A 14,593-nucleotide genomic window follows, 5' to 3' on the forward strand; every position below is an offset into this window, starting at 1 on the left:
TTCTTTTTTTTTTTATAAATACTCTGGTTTTCTTTTTCGTTTTCTTTTTTCTTATTATCTTTAAAAAAAATCAATCCATTCATCTTATTACAATTCAATCCAATATGTTCCGTACTTTGTTCACTTTGATGATTCTTGTCTTTACGTTGGTGGTTGCCCAACAAACACCTATTGTCAGTATCACAGCTCCATTACAAAATGCCGCCTATTCTGCTGGTCAACGTTTAGTGATTTCATGGTAAGAAAAAAAAAACTCATTTAAATCCCTTCCAATAACCGTTTATAATGATGATTAGGATTAATCCTCAAGTGGATACTATTTCTCAAATTCAAATCTGTCATGGTAATCCTGCAGCCCTTCAACCTATTGCTGTAATTGCCACCAATGTCAATGCCAAAGGAAATGGTTCGTTTGACTGGACTATTCCTTCTAATTATACTACTGGAAGTGATTGTAAGTGATGATAAAAAAAAAAGTTGTTTGATCATATCTCATTTTTTTTTCTTCTTCTGGATTTAGATGCTTTCATTTTGGGTACATCACCAAATGTTGCTTATACTGGTCAATTCACTATCAATGCTGCCACATCATCCTCCTAAACATTGGCTATAGTTAGTTTATTATGAGCTATCTTATTATATTATTGAATAAAATCTTCCTTTTTTTTAAAAAAAAAATATGAATGAATATGATAGTTAGGCAAGAGTATATTGGATGAAAGGATCATGAATCCACGAATGGACGGATAAAAAAAAGTCGCTTTCTTTTTGGAGTATGAATGAAAAAAAAAAATAACTCGTGTCAAACCAAAAGTGTCCAATAAACGAAGAGACGATGTTTTAGGTACGAATAATCAATAGTTTTATTGTAGTCCGTTTTATCAGTGCCCTGAGCATAAAGAGAAAACTGGCGGAACTTGGAAGAGCAAAAAAAAAAAAAAAAAAAAAAAAAAAAAAAAAAAACTCGCCTCCTTTTTAGTTCTAGACAAATTTTTTTCTTTGTCTCTTCTTCTCCTACTTTTACTCCCTTCTCTTTAATATTTTATCTCATTTCTTTTGCTTCTCGTATGCATTCATCACGTCTTCATCTTTTTGAAATTACAACAAAACAAACTACCTAGCTTATCTAGTAAGAGAATACCAAAACAATGGCTCTTTATTGAACTCATACTAATATACCTCTTTTTACGTCCTTTTCTAGGAACTTGCATTGGCTTTGTTTCATGTTATCTAACTATTATCTCGTGTGTAGGCGCTTCACCGTTGTATGTCAATTTTTCCTGTCTGGATAAGTTTACAATTGAAAAAGCAATCAAACTGACTGGAACAACTCTTCAGCGTATGCATTACTGGAAAACATGTTGAAGGCAAGATAAAAAGTAACAGAAATTCCCTGGGGAAGTTGGCGAGACTTGAAAGGATATGTCGCTGGAAACTCGCCATTATGGTATACACTTCTTGGAAAAGGAATTAGAAGACGTCAAGATCGATAATTGTCACGCTTAAGGTTCTTGGATAGCAAAGCACATGATCAGGAGCAAACGGATGAACCAGATGAGGGAAGGTAACAAAAAAAAAGGCAGATTTTTGATAGTATTTTTTATATTGATTATTGATAAAAATTACTATTGTGACCTATCTCTCTTTGATAGGGTGCCATTGGCAAAACAACAGCAAACATATCAACGACTTTATTCTCACTATCGGAAGAGGGGAACGCCTTACACGCGGAAAATCAGAAATAATTTACACCAATACAAGAGGACGACTCGTTACCATCAATCATCATCATCAATCGCCTTCAGTCATCACCGCCATCAGAATCAGCAATTACTGAGCAACCTCAAGACACTTCAACATAAAGTTTTTTTCTCAGAGGATGATGGTTCATCATGCCAAGCTGTCCTTGTCAATCCGTATCAGCATCATCAAGGAAATTAACACAAACAACAAAAACGTCAAGCAATCAATTATATGAAAATTAGTTATTGTTATCATGTATTAGTTTTTTTTTTTTTTTTTTTTGTATATATCTCATTAAATAAAGGTTAACTGCCTTCATAGTATGGATCCTATAGTTGTATTCTACGTCTGATAGTTGTAATCTAGTTGAAGGAGTCTGATGCGTGGTACTGTTTCGAGCGATTTTCTTCTTTCCGGTAGGTTAGCCATCATCCATTTTTTGGTTTCGTCTGTTGATGCTACTTTCGACGTTTAAACTGCTACTTCCATTTTTGTCTTCATCTCTTTAGATTTCCAGGAGAGGAGGGTTATGATTTGTCTGATGGTGTGCTGCCAACGGCCATCTAAGGAGGGCATCAAAACCTGTAAAGATCTTCATCCCAAAATTGCATCTTTCTTTTAAATAAATACTCTGGCGTCTTTTCCTTTTTTTTTTTTTTTTTTATCTTGAAGAATAAAAAATCAACCCATCTTGCAATCCAATCCATTTTAAATATGTTTCGTGCTTTGTTCACTGTGATGACTTGTGTTATTCCCTTAGTAGTTGCCCAAACTTCCATTGTCAGTGTCACCTCTCCTTTACAAGGCGCTACCTATTTTGTTGGACAACCCTTGGTGATTTCATGGTGAGAAAAACATTTGATTTAAATCCTTCTAATATTAACCCCCCCTTTTTTTTCTTGTTATTATTAGGATCAATCCTCGAGTGGACACTATCTCTAAAATTCAAATCTCTCATGGTGATCCTGCTGCTCTACAGCCCGGTGACGTGATTGCCACCGATGTGGATGCTGGAAAAGGCTCATTTGAATGGGATATTCCTTCCGATTATCCTACTGGAAATGACTGCAAGTGATGATAAATTGCGTTTGATCATCTCTAAGTGTATCTCTTTTTTTTTTTTTTTTTTGGCTTAGATGTTTTCATTTTCGGTACGTCACCTAATATTTCGTATAGTGGTCAGTTCACTATCAATGCTGCTGCATCATCCTCTTAAGCATTTGGTATAGCTCGTAGTTTAAAAGTATCATTAGATAAAATCTTTTTTTATGTTCTTCCTATGATATTATGAACATGATAGTTGATGGAAAGTGTATGTAGGTGAAAGGACTATAATTCTATGTGCTGATGGCTGACTGAAAGTTGACGTCTTGTTCTTTAATGAATGAAAAGAAAAAAATATCACGTGTGTTAAAACAAAAGTGGCGAAGAGATGAAGTGCCGACGATGTTAGGTATGAATGATTCATAGTTTAGTCCATTTTATCCGTGCCCTGAGCGTAAAGAGAAAACTGGCGGTACTTGGAAAAAAAAATCGACTCCTTTAGTACTTCTTAGTTCTTGAAAATTTTTTCTTTCTTTGTCTCTTCTTCTCCTACTTTTACCCACTCCCTTTGATATTTCATTCAACTTTTCTTTGTTTCTTATATGCATTCATTACGTGGCAATATCTTCGTCATCTTGAAATTATAACAAAGAGAAAAACAAACGACTAAGCTTATATAGTAAGGAAATCTCAAAACATTGCCTCTCTAATGAACAGATACTAACGTACGTCTTCTTTTTTTCTTTTTCTTTTTCTTTTTTTTTTTTTTTTTTTTTTTGTTAGGAACTTGAGTTGAACTTGTTTTACGTTATCTAATTATTATATCGTGTAAAGGTAATATCTAACAAGGTGATAGCGTGCTCGCCATCATCAACCCATGAACTCATCATTGGCAAAAGGAACAACAGAAAAGACGACAATAAATGACTCTCTTTTTTGTGCACTTCAATTGTCTCCAACGGCTGCGCTGCAACTGGTGTGTACGAAGATGTCTTTGCATCAAGATACTGGATGATTTTGCAAAGGGAAAGGCAATAAAACTGGATGAAACAATTTACCCCTTAATATATTTTTATACTGATGATTGGAAAAGGTATAAAGGCTGGATACAAGATAAAAAAGATGATGATGAAATAGCAAAATATTCATTTTTGGTGATATGAATCAACCAGCTCCTGAAATGATGATTGTACATCTGAATGAAGATCACAAAGACGACAGATTGGTCAATCTAAAATATATGCGCAAGGTCGAACATACTCAAGTTCTCATGAAAAAGGAACACGACACTGGTAAATTACTTTTGTATATATATTGATGCAATCCATACTTACAATATTTTTCTTTCTCTGTCTCTTTCCATTGATAGATGATCTTCAAGTAGTATTTGTGAGAAGTCGTAGACTGAGTACAGGATCATAATCACATACTTCTTAGGTCCCTATGATCTTTGGTGGTATATATGAGTAGCTCAGTATTGGAAGACATGTGAAATTGAAACCTTTGAAGCCTACGTGGATGAATGAACTCTGGTACAAAGTGAACATCACAGCTAGCTCTTCAAGAATTTGGATACCTATATCAGAAATTATGGTGGATACCTCCCGTCAGTTCAATCATTATGATAGTTTGAAGATTCTTCTTCAATGACAAAAATGCCATGAACTGCATCAGTCGAAAACATCATCCAGGCACCATTCTCAGCTATATCAGCAGACATGTATTTTTCAGCTAGAAGAACTCCATCATCCAATAGAATTCAAGGTTGTCCTATATCCAAAAGCAACATTAGATTATTTGAAGCATAACTTGGTTTCTTCAGTTGGAACAATTTACTCCTTGGCTCATGAACGATTTCTCACCGACCTTGAACCATACGACACCAGACATGATGGGGTCAAGTACAAGACGCCTAAAAAAGTACACTTATGTAATGGATAGGGCGAATACACTGGTAAAATCGTCACACCATGACATCGAGGAAGGAAAGGTGGTACATCACATTGATCACAACGACAGAACAAACGGATAGAAAATTTGGAATGGCATCATATCTCTGGGGATGCTCTTGTGGCCATCGAATTTTATCGTGCAAATCCTGATCTACAACCACACATCTGCAAGTCTCGGCCAAACCTCACAACTTTGACCTGATGAAGGTTTTAGACATATTGGCAAAAGCGCACCTGGAAAAAAAAAAAAAAAAAAAAACTACAAGGCATATTCAACAGAAGAAATTATAAGTGAACCACATTGATGGCGTAAAAGACAACAATCATTATCTCAATCTTCGTTTTATCACCCCAAAGGAAAATGCAAGGTAAGTATATAAAAAAATATTAAGAATGTGCAGGTGGTTGATTTCATTGCTGATCTTCTCACTTCCTTTTTTTTATTTTATTCTCACAATAGAGATATACCAAAAGTTGGCTGTATCTGAAGGATTATGGGGTTGGAGCTGCTTTATGTCATCTTGAAGGTGATGATTATATTCCTATCTCTTTCGCATCAAGAAAATTACAACCTGCTGAAGTCAGACATCCAACAGTTGAAAAGGAACTCTTAGCTGTCATCTTTGCATTGAAACGTTTTCGAAAATTTTTATTGGCTGAAGGATGATTCAAGGATGGTGGAAAAATTTTCAAAACGTAAGGAGCTGTTATCAGAAGACAAAAAAAAAAAAGATCATTGAAGGAGGCATCCTAACCTTGATTTATCATTGTGTGCATTGCATAGGTTATTTGTGGAACAATATGAAGACAAGAACAGTCTATCAATTCCCAAGATCATGAACTCAATTACGATAGCTAAATTAGTCTTTTTTTTTGACTCTAATGAATAAAAAAAAGAATTCGATTGTGTAGTTTATTTTTTTTTAAATGTATTTGATTGCAGGTGATGATTGATTCATTGATACAGAAACTATTTATCAAAAGATTGATGCGTACGTAGGTTTTCAATGAGGGATGATGGAGGGGCTTTTTCATAGATGATACGATAAACGATAGTAAAGAGGGGAAATTCACGTGTCATGTTGTGAGATGATAAGAACTCGTAGATTTCTGCAGCAGTAATAGTACCTTGTAATTTTTGACCATTTAACATTTCCTTTTCCAATTCATCGATGGGCTTCCCAGTAAGGACAAAAGCTTCAGTGACACGACGATTACGACCACCAGCACATGTAGTGATCAAATCTGCCACACCACACGATTCAAAAAACGTTTCAGTATGTACGCCACCGAAAAATGTTTTCCCAAATCGTCGCATTTCTAATAATCCTTGTCTGATGACAGCTGCTTTTGTATTGTTACCTAATCTTAATCCATCCACAATACCAGATGCAACTGCCACCACATTCTAATCATCAAAAAAAAAAAAAAAAAAAAAAAAAAATGAGTGAATCATTATCTTTTTTTTTTTTTTTTTTGTTACCTTTAATGCACCACAGACTTGTAATCCACGCCAATCACCAATCACTCGGATATCAAAGTAATTTGTATTGAATAATGCAACATAGATAGGTCCTTCCTTTTCTATATCTCGACAAGCAACTGTGGCCTCTCCAAAATGTTTTTCTGCCACTTCACTAGCAATATTGGCTCCACTCAATGCCGCGCATGGAATGTCTAATATACGTTCAATTTCTTCTGAAAATAACGCCAATTCATTATCTCGAAGGTCCAATCCCTAAATTATATAAACATGTTGGTGATGATCAAACATATATATGTTATTGTTACCTTGATCAAAGAGATGGCTCGACAGTTGGTGGATAATACCCCTTTCAAGGATTCACACACTTTATATACAAACTGATGTGGTAAAACAAAGACAAGAATATTGGCATCTTTGGCTGCTTCCACAACATCAGGAATGGCAATCAGATTGGTAGGTAATTTGATATTTGGAAGATATCTATCAAAAAAAAAAAAAAAAAAAAAAGTTTATTTCAACGGTATCTTATTATTGTTTTTTTTTCACTTGCTTTATATTTTCATGCTGTTCATTGATAATCTCGGTCAATTTACGTCCATTAACCAATTCTTCAAACACCCACATCCTGATGTCTTTTTCAAACATATCACTTGATGCTGTATTTTCTGCACAAATACGAGCAATACATGATCCCCTATAGAATAATGATGATGAATGATTTTTTTTTTATTTCTTGTTGATTGAACATACCAATTTCCAGATCCTATCACTGATACTTTTAATTTCTCTACCATGTTTAATTTGGAATATAGAAAAAAAATAGAAAGTAGCATCACACGCATATAACCATGGGATTTATATATAATAGTCAAGGTGATTCATTGTATGTCCGCGAAACATGAAATTTTACCATACTTATACTGTAGGTTTCAAATGGATCGTTTCTTTTTTTTTATTGATCAGCTCATATTTTTTTTTCGAAATAACATGCTGCATTTTTTGTCGCGCGATATCAATATAGTGGAAACATAGGTCAAAATCTAAAAATGAAGCATATATACATAAGTGTCGTATCAAGGTATTTCGTACCTATAAGAATACGCGTAAAATATAAATAAAAAACGCATTCAAAACATAAAAAGAAAATAAAAAAAATATAATGATACATCAGAGTATGGAATCAATTACATTGTAACAGAACAGTTGGAATAAGAATAGAAACTTTATTGAATAAAAGTATAGATACTAAAGACTACTAATTGATACGATAGTACTAAAGTCAATATAAAGAAGAGAAAAAAAAATATAAAAGAAAAGAAAAGAAAAGTTAATCGCATATCAAAAAATATAAAAAAAGAAAAACGGACTTCGAAAAACGCTATGTTCAAAGTTCTATATTACTGCTTGGAAAGACACTGTATCAAATGACAAAAAACATTCCAGGGCAGTCATCATGATGAATCACTGCACTTATGATGATTCATCACTTCAATAGACAGCACATCAATAAAAAATGCTCCGTATAACCTTATTCCATCAACTCAATAGTCGACACTTCCTCAACGAAAATAAACATTCACATAAATGGAAGATTACGAGAGACCGTTTATTAAAAATTATTATTTTCAACAGGGGTTATATTAAAGAATCCTTCATTACCCTTGATATCACTTCCAGCGATAAGTTCGATAGCGGGGGAAATAGTGGAATTAGAAGCCCAATATAGCTCTGTGCCTACTGGGTAGATACTATAAAGCCCTTCTGGTGTTGGAGCTATTTCGAATTTATAAGGATTGGTAACAGCGATTATTTTCGTCCCTTGTACTTCGTGATCCACACCGGCATAAAGGCCTTCTAGTGCACTATAAATTGTAGAAGCAACAATCTCATTAGGGTCAGGTGGAGGGTCAATTACCCATTCACCCTTAGTTGTTCCTAATGTTAATGGATCGCCAGCTTTCACAGGCCATCGTAGAAATTCGTTAGTAGCTACGCTTTTTATATGGTAAGCACCCCCTTGCTGAGCAAAAGTAATGTTAATTATTATAGCAAAATAAAAAATAACCAATAGTTTTATTATCATATACAATTTTATATATCAAATATAACATCTATTTTATCATTTTGCGATAAAGAAACTCAACTTTTATACTTTTTTTATTTTCTGATGATAGTTTCAACTTCTGTTACTTCCTTGTATTTTTTTAACCATAAAAGCTAAGGTTGTTCTCAGGGACAAGCTGCATCCTCTCTCCTGCAGATCTGCAGTAGACTTGCGTTCATACATCCTCCAATTCATCCATTCAAAAAAAAAAAAAAAAAAAAAAAAAAAAAAGAAAAGATCAGCGTAGTTTAAGGGAGAGGTAATACCTACAAAATAGCCACAGTCTCCCTCATGCAGCTTATCTTGAGAGCAACCTTGGTTTCATATCCTGGTACTGCATTGAATTTTGGATGCTACTTCCATTCTTGTTTTTGCCACTTGCTTTTTGGACCTGTAGGAGGGAGGATGCAACTTTTCTTGAAAGCGCGCTGAAGTTTTCACTTTTATCTTAATCACCGATTTTACTTTTTTTTGAGAGGAATCCGATAGTGATAGCTTTATTGGATAGCGATCATTATTGGATGAGAGATGGTGACATTTACTTTTGTTTTTTTTAAATTTACTCTATAAATTTGGAGACAATATATAAAATGTTATTAAGAAAAGTAAAAGAGAGTACTTTCATATATATTTGTTCCGAATTTGATGTAATGATTATGATTTTTGAGTGAACCGCAAACATATAAAGGGGTGCATGTCTACCTCATGTGGCGTGATAGCATAAAGACGTTATGCGTTGAATTTCTCACTATAGAGAAAGCTAATTAACGTGAACTCATTATCTATTGTTAGGTTATTCTTTATCAATGCAGCCAGTAGAGTAATCAAAAAAAATCGGCTTGAAACTCGTGGATATTTTGTATCCTACTATGGGTGTAACCAGATATTTTAAATAAAATAAGACAGACAGTGATGTTCTTTTTTAGTTTTATTTGTGAAGAAAAATTAGAAAGATCTACATTTGGCTAGACATGGATTATTTGGATTTTGGCAAGGTTGAGGGGTTGGGACAAAAAAGCAAAAGATCATGCCAAATTGTCATCAGTGGACGGGCTTCAAAAAAAATTACACCCTTTTTGCTTTTTTTTTTTTTATTTTTTTTTTCTTCTTTTTCTTTTTTCCATCCAATTTTTTTTTTCCACATTAGGTGTCCTCTTTGTTTTTGCGATCTTGTCATGGTAGATTTTATTGGGTTTGGAACGATTTGAAAAAGGGATTTAAAAAATACATGGGGAAACCCTTTCATTTTGGATGTAGGAATTAATACAGGTAAAAATATTTTATATAGTCTTGTTTTTTTTCATATGAATTGCTTGACCTAGATTTATTTCATTGGTGATGTGAACTTACTGGATAGGAAACTTTGTTTGGTTAGGAACGGCGACTTATTGTTAAGGATCTTGATGATGGACAAAAATCAAGATGAAATGAACTCTGAACAAGCCCAAGAAGAATACAACGATAATAGGCCCTTTATAAATAATTGATTATTAATACACTCTTTATCTTTAGTAGTATATTTTGTACCAATATCATCTTTTACCAATAAACATTCTATTATCAGCATTGGTTTATACCTTTTTTTTTTTTTTTTTTTTTTTTTTATCATTTCTGTAAAAATCCAGTTGGTAGTTTCCTTTTTTGGGGAAAGTGGACTCCACTTGCAGATGGAACTTCATTGTTTTACTTGTATATTTCGTTTTTGCTCTAAGCTCTCACTCAGACAAAGGAAAAACCGTTTCATTTTACTATATACTGTACATGTATTGTATCCGTATTCAACAATGGAGATGTATGACGGGCCCAGTGAAGGGAAAAGGGTTGCGACAGTAGAATAAGGTTTTGATATAAAAATATTAACACTATGATCAGCTACAGTGGTTGATTTATGATGAGCCAAAAAAAAAAAAAAAAAAATCGGCCTTTCCTAATCGGGATACTCTAAGCCCATCTTTACTTTTTATTCAACATTTTTTTTTCTTTTCTTCCTTCTTTTTTCTACTCTTTTTTTTTTCGTGTATAATATTCTTTTTTTTTTTCTTTGTCTCATTTCACTACCTTCATGTCGAGTGGTTGTTCTGGAATAGTGAATGACTATATCTACAGTGTGAACCCTACTCTCAATGGGTCTTACAGTATCACCACCGAATCAGTTACCAATCCTGGAACCTTAGGCAATTGTCAACCAACATCACTTGGCTCTTCTTTCAAATATTCAGCTTGTACAATAACCAATTATCCTTCTTCCATTGTCTTGGTAGGAACTGATAACAATGCTCCTGGTAATATTCATTCATAGATAATATCCATTCAAACTCACCATTTTTTTTTTTATTTTCATATTTATTAGCGGCATATTATATCTCTATTGGTCAAACTGGTTGCCAATCTCCCAAAGGTTTCTCTCCTCTTAGTGGTGTGGTTCAACCTGTTTCTGTGATTCCTGCTCCATGTTCAGAACCGTCTACAACAGCACCTTGTATCGCTATTCTAGGTACAACAACATCCAATGTTACTCCTCCTCAATATATTATAGACTATCCTTTGGCTGGTGGTACAAAATCATCCAACTTTTCCGTATCCTATACAGATCTTACATCAGCTCCTCCATTGCTGGCTGTGAATCCGTACGACAACTCCACCCTCTATGTACTTGGCTATCCCTCAAGGAATGAAATGCTCGTGAAACCAAATACTTATCAATCTACTGAATCTGTTTTACCTTCCGATACCACAAACACCATTACCAGCAACACTGTTACCAGCATCAGCAATACACTGCCTACTCTTACCGGTCATGCTATAAAACGAGCTTTACCCAGTCCTGGACTTGCTAGTGATACTATTCTTACATTGAACGAAAACATTGAAGGCACTGGTCCTGCTATCTCTGCAGGCAACAACGTTGTCATCGTGTCCAAAGATAGCGTGTCGGTTCAAGTTTTGTCCATGAAATCATCATCATCCTACGTTGTTTCCAAACCTAATCCATTATTATCTTCATTAGATGCAAGCGGTATTTCAGGTATTGGTTCTATAGTACAACAAGATCAGCAACAATCTACCGTTTGGATCAGTTTTATCGACCAACAAGGAAATCCCAGACTCACCTCAAGCAGTCAACCGTCTCTCTTCGCTCCTCCTTCTGATGCCAATCCATCCACATCTAGTTCCGCTAGCAACTATCCCATATCATCAGATGCAGGTACAGAAGGATTGTCAACAGGTGCTATTGTCGGTATTGTTATTGGTTGTGTCATCGGCGGTATACTTTTTTGTGGTCTGGCCTTCTTTTTCCTTCGACGACGAAGACAACGACAGCATCAATTACGACAACATGAAGACGAAGGCGGTATTACTTTGACGGATCAACGTCTCTTATCGGAAAAACTAACGTCAGCTTCGACACCTACAACTTATCGATCTGTACCCATCAAAGATGATGCTAGTAACAACATCATCAACAACAATAACAATAATGAAAAGGTTGATGCATCCACTGCTGCTGCTGCTATTGCTGCTGATGCCATTACTCAATTGACAAGAACAATCAACAACACATCGTCATCTCAAGATATTGATCTTTATGAACCAACTGGAACTAGTGACACTTTGTATTTAGGTGAAGCGATCTATAGTTTACACAAGGAATCACCGATCTATGCAGTGTTCCCACAAGGCTACGCAACTCGTTCAGCAACAAGAACGAACAATCTACATCAACAACCGACGGAATGTACCATCCATTATTTCCCAGCGACATGTGCAACATGTTTTGGCCAACTGATACAGACAACAACGGATTTACAAAATCGAGATGGTGGATTGACAACCCTGGATGCGATTACATTATCACGACCTACAGCACATGGTGGATATCAGTACATATGGATCACATCCCCTTTCTCACTTCATCGGACCTTGTATCATCTGTTATACGAAGGTAGCTTGGGTGCTGTGGTGGATCACACTCAATTCTCATTCAAGGCATGGTCAACACTCTCAATGCTCAAAACCTTAGATCATCTACATCGTCAAGGTTGGATTCATCGAAAACTGAATTTACATAGTTTCTTTTATCATCAAGCAAGTACAGTGACGGATTGGTCCTTGACTGGGTTTTATCAATCCAAAGTGTACACTGGACAATTGGAAAATCATTTTCTTCAACAACAGCAAATGAATGAACAAGGCAATATACAATTGGATGAATTTAGTGCACCTGAATGGATACTTCATACCAACAATACTCATTTGGATGCTTCCACCATGATTGTATCTCAACCATCCATGGATATTTGGTCGCTAGGACTTATTTTGTATACAGTGGCGACAGGTAAACCGGCCTTTCTACATTTCCACGATTATCAAACGACGGTTGCCAATAGGCTTTTGCAAGCAAGATTAGATGCACTCTTGAAAGAAGTGGCTTCGGTGGATGATACTTACAAGGAATTGCTAACTCGGATGTTACAAATTGTTCCTGATGCCCGTGATACTTTGCCAAATCTGATCAACTACTGGATGCACGCTAATCAACTGGATGATGATGAATGAATGACCGTATTATCTGGACTGTTGCTCATACACATTAGATATATTTCCCCTTTCATAGTATCGCCCGTCTATCCGACAACGACTTTTTTTTTTTTTTTTTTTTTTTTTACATTTTACTACTCTTATTCTAGATTAGCATACCAATAAAGAGTACTCTCTCTTTTTTATTGATTTTTTTTTTATTCGCCACCTTCTCCATGGATTCCAGACAAAAAAAAAAAGAAAAAAAAGTATTAATAAAATGTGTCTGCATCTATTTATGAAAGTATATGGTATAGTACTGTCTATCATGATTAGTCTATAAAAAGTATAATGCATCCAGGAAAAAGAAAAAGAATATATGGTCCTCGTCACTTTGTTTCCGAGAAAGTAAAAAGACGGTATGTGATCCATAAACTGTTTTTTTTCATAAGAATTGGCGGAGAAAAATAAATGATATGCGTAATTGAATAATATGATTTGCGGGTGAAAAAAATGTGATTTGCGTTGTATTGATGATACCAAAAAGAGAATATACAAAAAAAAAAAAAAAAGAATAGAAAGAGAAATAAGGTAGGTAAGCAGTTGCTTTTTTTTTTTTTTTTTTTTGATACTTACAACCGAAGTTTAAACGTCGCAGGTTTTTGCTATCCGGATTAAGCATATAGCGCAGGCATAGAAAGAATGGAATGATGCTAAGCTTATGAATCTCCCCGCCGCAATCGTCCTCAACGTTTTAGAATTAATGGGATGACACGCAGTTTTGAATCACTCTTGATAGCCAAGCTTCCAAATCTTTCTAGCCACCGAATATGATCCAAAATCATCTTTTTATTTTTCCTGTTTGAAGCAAGAAAAATAAAAAGATGATTTTGGATCATAGGATCATTAATTTAAAAGTATATATAAAGAGTTAGTGTCATGCCTCTTGTTCACTAAATAAAAAAAAAAAAAGGAACTTACCATAATATGATTTGTACCATAGATGATCAAATAATATATCAAGGCAGTGTATGAATGTTAAATAAGAAAAGGATAAAGAAAAAGAAAAAAAATAAAATAAAAAAGATCATGAAAGAGTACAGTATTTTATAGAAAATGATAAATTTTTTGCTGAGGATGATAAAAATAAAAAGGGGTGGTTAATTCTTTCTTTCTTTCTTTCTTTTTTTTTTTTATCAGTCATCGGATAATGATGATGATTGATTTTCATTGATGATAGAAAAAAGAAACAATGAAACAAAGGAGGTTAATTTTTCTAAGATAGTTTGGTTCTTTTTCATAGGAATGCTAAGAATAGAAAGAGATCTAAATTATTATTTTTTTTTATCGGTCATTGGGTAATGATTGTTTTGCATTGATTATAGAAAAAAGAGTGATGACAAATAATGCAAGAAAAAAGAACAGGTTTTGCTGTTGAGAGTAATCAAATTATTGATCTAGCTATGATCATTAAGAAGACTATAATAAAGAAGAAGAAAGCTTCTATTGATATCATCAGTCATCAATCACCAATCATCCATAATATGAAAAAAGGATCACCGCAAATATATTCAAACTCCCAATGCAAACAAGTCTCTAATCACAACGCAGAAAAATAAAAAAATGAACGCACTTCACATGGAAAAACCAGTAAACTTAAAGCTGATGCACTTTCTCTTGTTATCTATTCCTCTTTACTCACTTCATCCGTGCTTCCTTGTTTTCTTTCTTTTTTATTTTGATTGT

At 34.4% G+C, this 14,593-nt stretch overlaps 5 protein-coding genes across 5 annotated transcripts; 3 read left to right on the forward strand and 2 right to left on the reverse strand.

The window, feature by feature from the left end:
• Positions 1-26: 26 nt before the first annotated feature.
• On the forward strand, positions 27-678 carry BX664DRAFT_323353 (uncharacterized protein). Its single transcript, XM_051543638.1, has 3 exons — positions 27-238; positions 297-454; positions 521-678. Exons 1-3 carry the CDS (start codon positions 105-107, stop codon positions 598-600), a joined length of 372 nt encoding a protein of 123 aa, XP_051402429.1. The 5' UTR covers positions 27-104; the 3' UTR covers positions 601-678.
• A 1,730-nt stretch (positions 679-2,408) lies between these two features.
• Positions 2,409-2,839, forward strand: BX664DRAFT_369917 (uncharacterized protein). The gene is made up of 2 exons (XM_051548628.1): positions 2,409-2,588; positions 2,656-2,839. Exons 1-2 carry the CDS (start codon positions 2,458-2,460, stop codon positions 2,816-2,818), a joined length of 294 nt encoding a protein of 97 aa, XP_051402430.1. The 5' UTR covers positions 2,409-2,457; the 3' UTR covers positions 2,819-2,839.
• A 2,808-nt stretch (positions 2,840-5,647) lies between these two features.
• Positions 5,648-7,037, reverse strand: BX664DRAFT_377700 (glycerol-3-phosphate dehydrogenase [NAD+]). Its single transcript, XM_051548787.1, has 5 exons — positions 6,976-7,037; positions 6,776-6,919; positions 6,531-6,705; positions 6,223-6,477; positions 5,648-6,147 (listed from the first exon to the last, which is right to left on the reverse strand). The coding sequence occupies exons 1-5, from the start codon at positions 7,017-7,019 to the stop codon at positions 5,710-5,712; spliced, it is 1,056 nt and encodes a 351-aa protein (XP_051402431.1). The 5' UTR covers positions 7,020-7,037; the 3' UTR covers positions 5,648-5,709.
• Positions 7,038-7,834: 797 nt separating this feature from the next.
• Positions 7,835-8,524, reverse strand: BX664DRAFT_369920 (uncharacterized protein; the record flags this gene model as incomplete). The annotated part of the gene is made up of 2 exons (XM_051548629.1): positions 7,835-8,245; positions 8,435-8,524. The coding sequence occupies 2 exons, from the start codon at positions 8,522-8,524 to the stop codon at positions 7,835-7,837; spliced, it is 501 nt and encodes a 166-aa protein (XP_051402432.1).
• Positions 8,525-10,350: 1,826 nt separating this feature from the next.
• Positions 10,351-12,969, forward strand: BX664DRAFT_382684 (uncharacterized protein). The gene is made up of 2 exons (XM_051549073.1): positions 10,351-10,611; positions 10,680-12,969. Exons 1-2 carry the CDS (start codon positions 10,392-10,394, stop codon positions 12,884-12,886), a joined length of 2,427 nt encoding a protein of 808 aa, XP_051402433.1. The 5' UTR covers positions 10,351-10,391; the 3' UTR covers positions 12,887-12,969.
• Positions 12,970-14,593: the final 1,624 nt, after the last annotated feature.

This window comes from Halteromyces radiatus, assembly GCF_025201355.1.
Source record: "Halteromyces radiatus strain CBS 162.75 chromosome Unknown BX664scaffold_2, whole genome shotgun sequence".
Lineage (NCBI taxonomy): Eukaryota > Fungi > Mucoromycota > Mucoromycetes > Mucorales > Cunninghamellaceae > Halteromyces > Halteromyces radiatus.

Coding starts and splice junctions, on each gene's coding strand:
- BX664DRAFT_323353 (XM_051543638.1), top strand. CDS start 105: ATGTTCCGTACTTTGTTCACTTTGATGATTCTTGTCTTTACGTTGGTG. Junction 239..296: donor CAACGTTTAGTGATTTCATG/GTAAGAAAAAAA, acceptor AATGATGATTAG/GATTAATCCTCAAGTGGATA. Junction 455..520: donor TTATACTACTGGAAGTGATT/GTAAGTGATGAT, acceptor TTCTGGATTTAG/ATGCTTTCATTTTGGGTACA.
- BX664DRAFT_369917 (XM_051548628.1), top strand. CDS start 2,458: ATGTTTCGTGCTTTGTTCACTGTGATGACTTGTGTTATTCCCTTAGTA. Junction 2,589..2,655: donor CAACCCTTGGTGATTTCATG/GTGAGAAAAACA, acceptor TGTTATTATTAG/GATCAATCCTCGAGTGGACA.
- BX664DRAFT_377700 (XM_051548787.1), bottom strand. CDS start 7,019: ATGGTAGAGAAATTAAAAGTATCAGTGATAGGATCTGGAAATTG. Junction 6,920..6,975: donor GTGATAGGATCTGGAAATTG/GTATGTTCAATC, acceptor ATTATTCTATAG/GGGATCATGTATTGCTCGTA. Junction 6,478..6,530: donor GAGCCATCTCTTTGATCAAG/GTAACAATAACA, acceptor TATATAATTTAG/GGATTGGACCTTCGAGATAA.
- BX664DRAFT_382684 (XM_051549073.1), top strand. CDS start 10,392: ATGTCGAGTGGTTGTTCTGGAATAGTGAATGACTATATCTACAGTGTG. Junction 10,612..10,679: donor AACTGATAACAATGCTCCTG/GTAATATTCATT, acceptor CATATTTATTAG/CGGCATATTATATCTCTATT.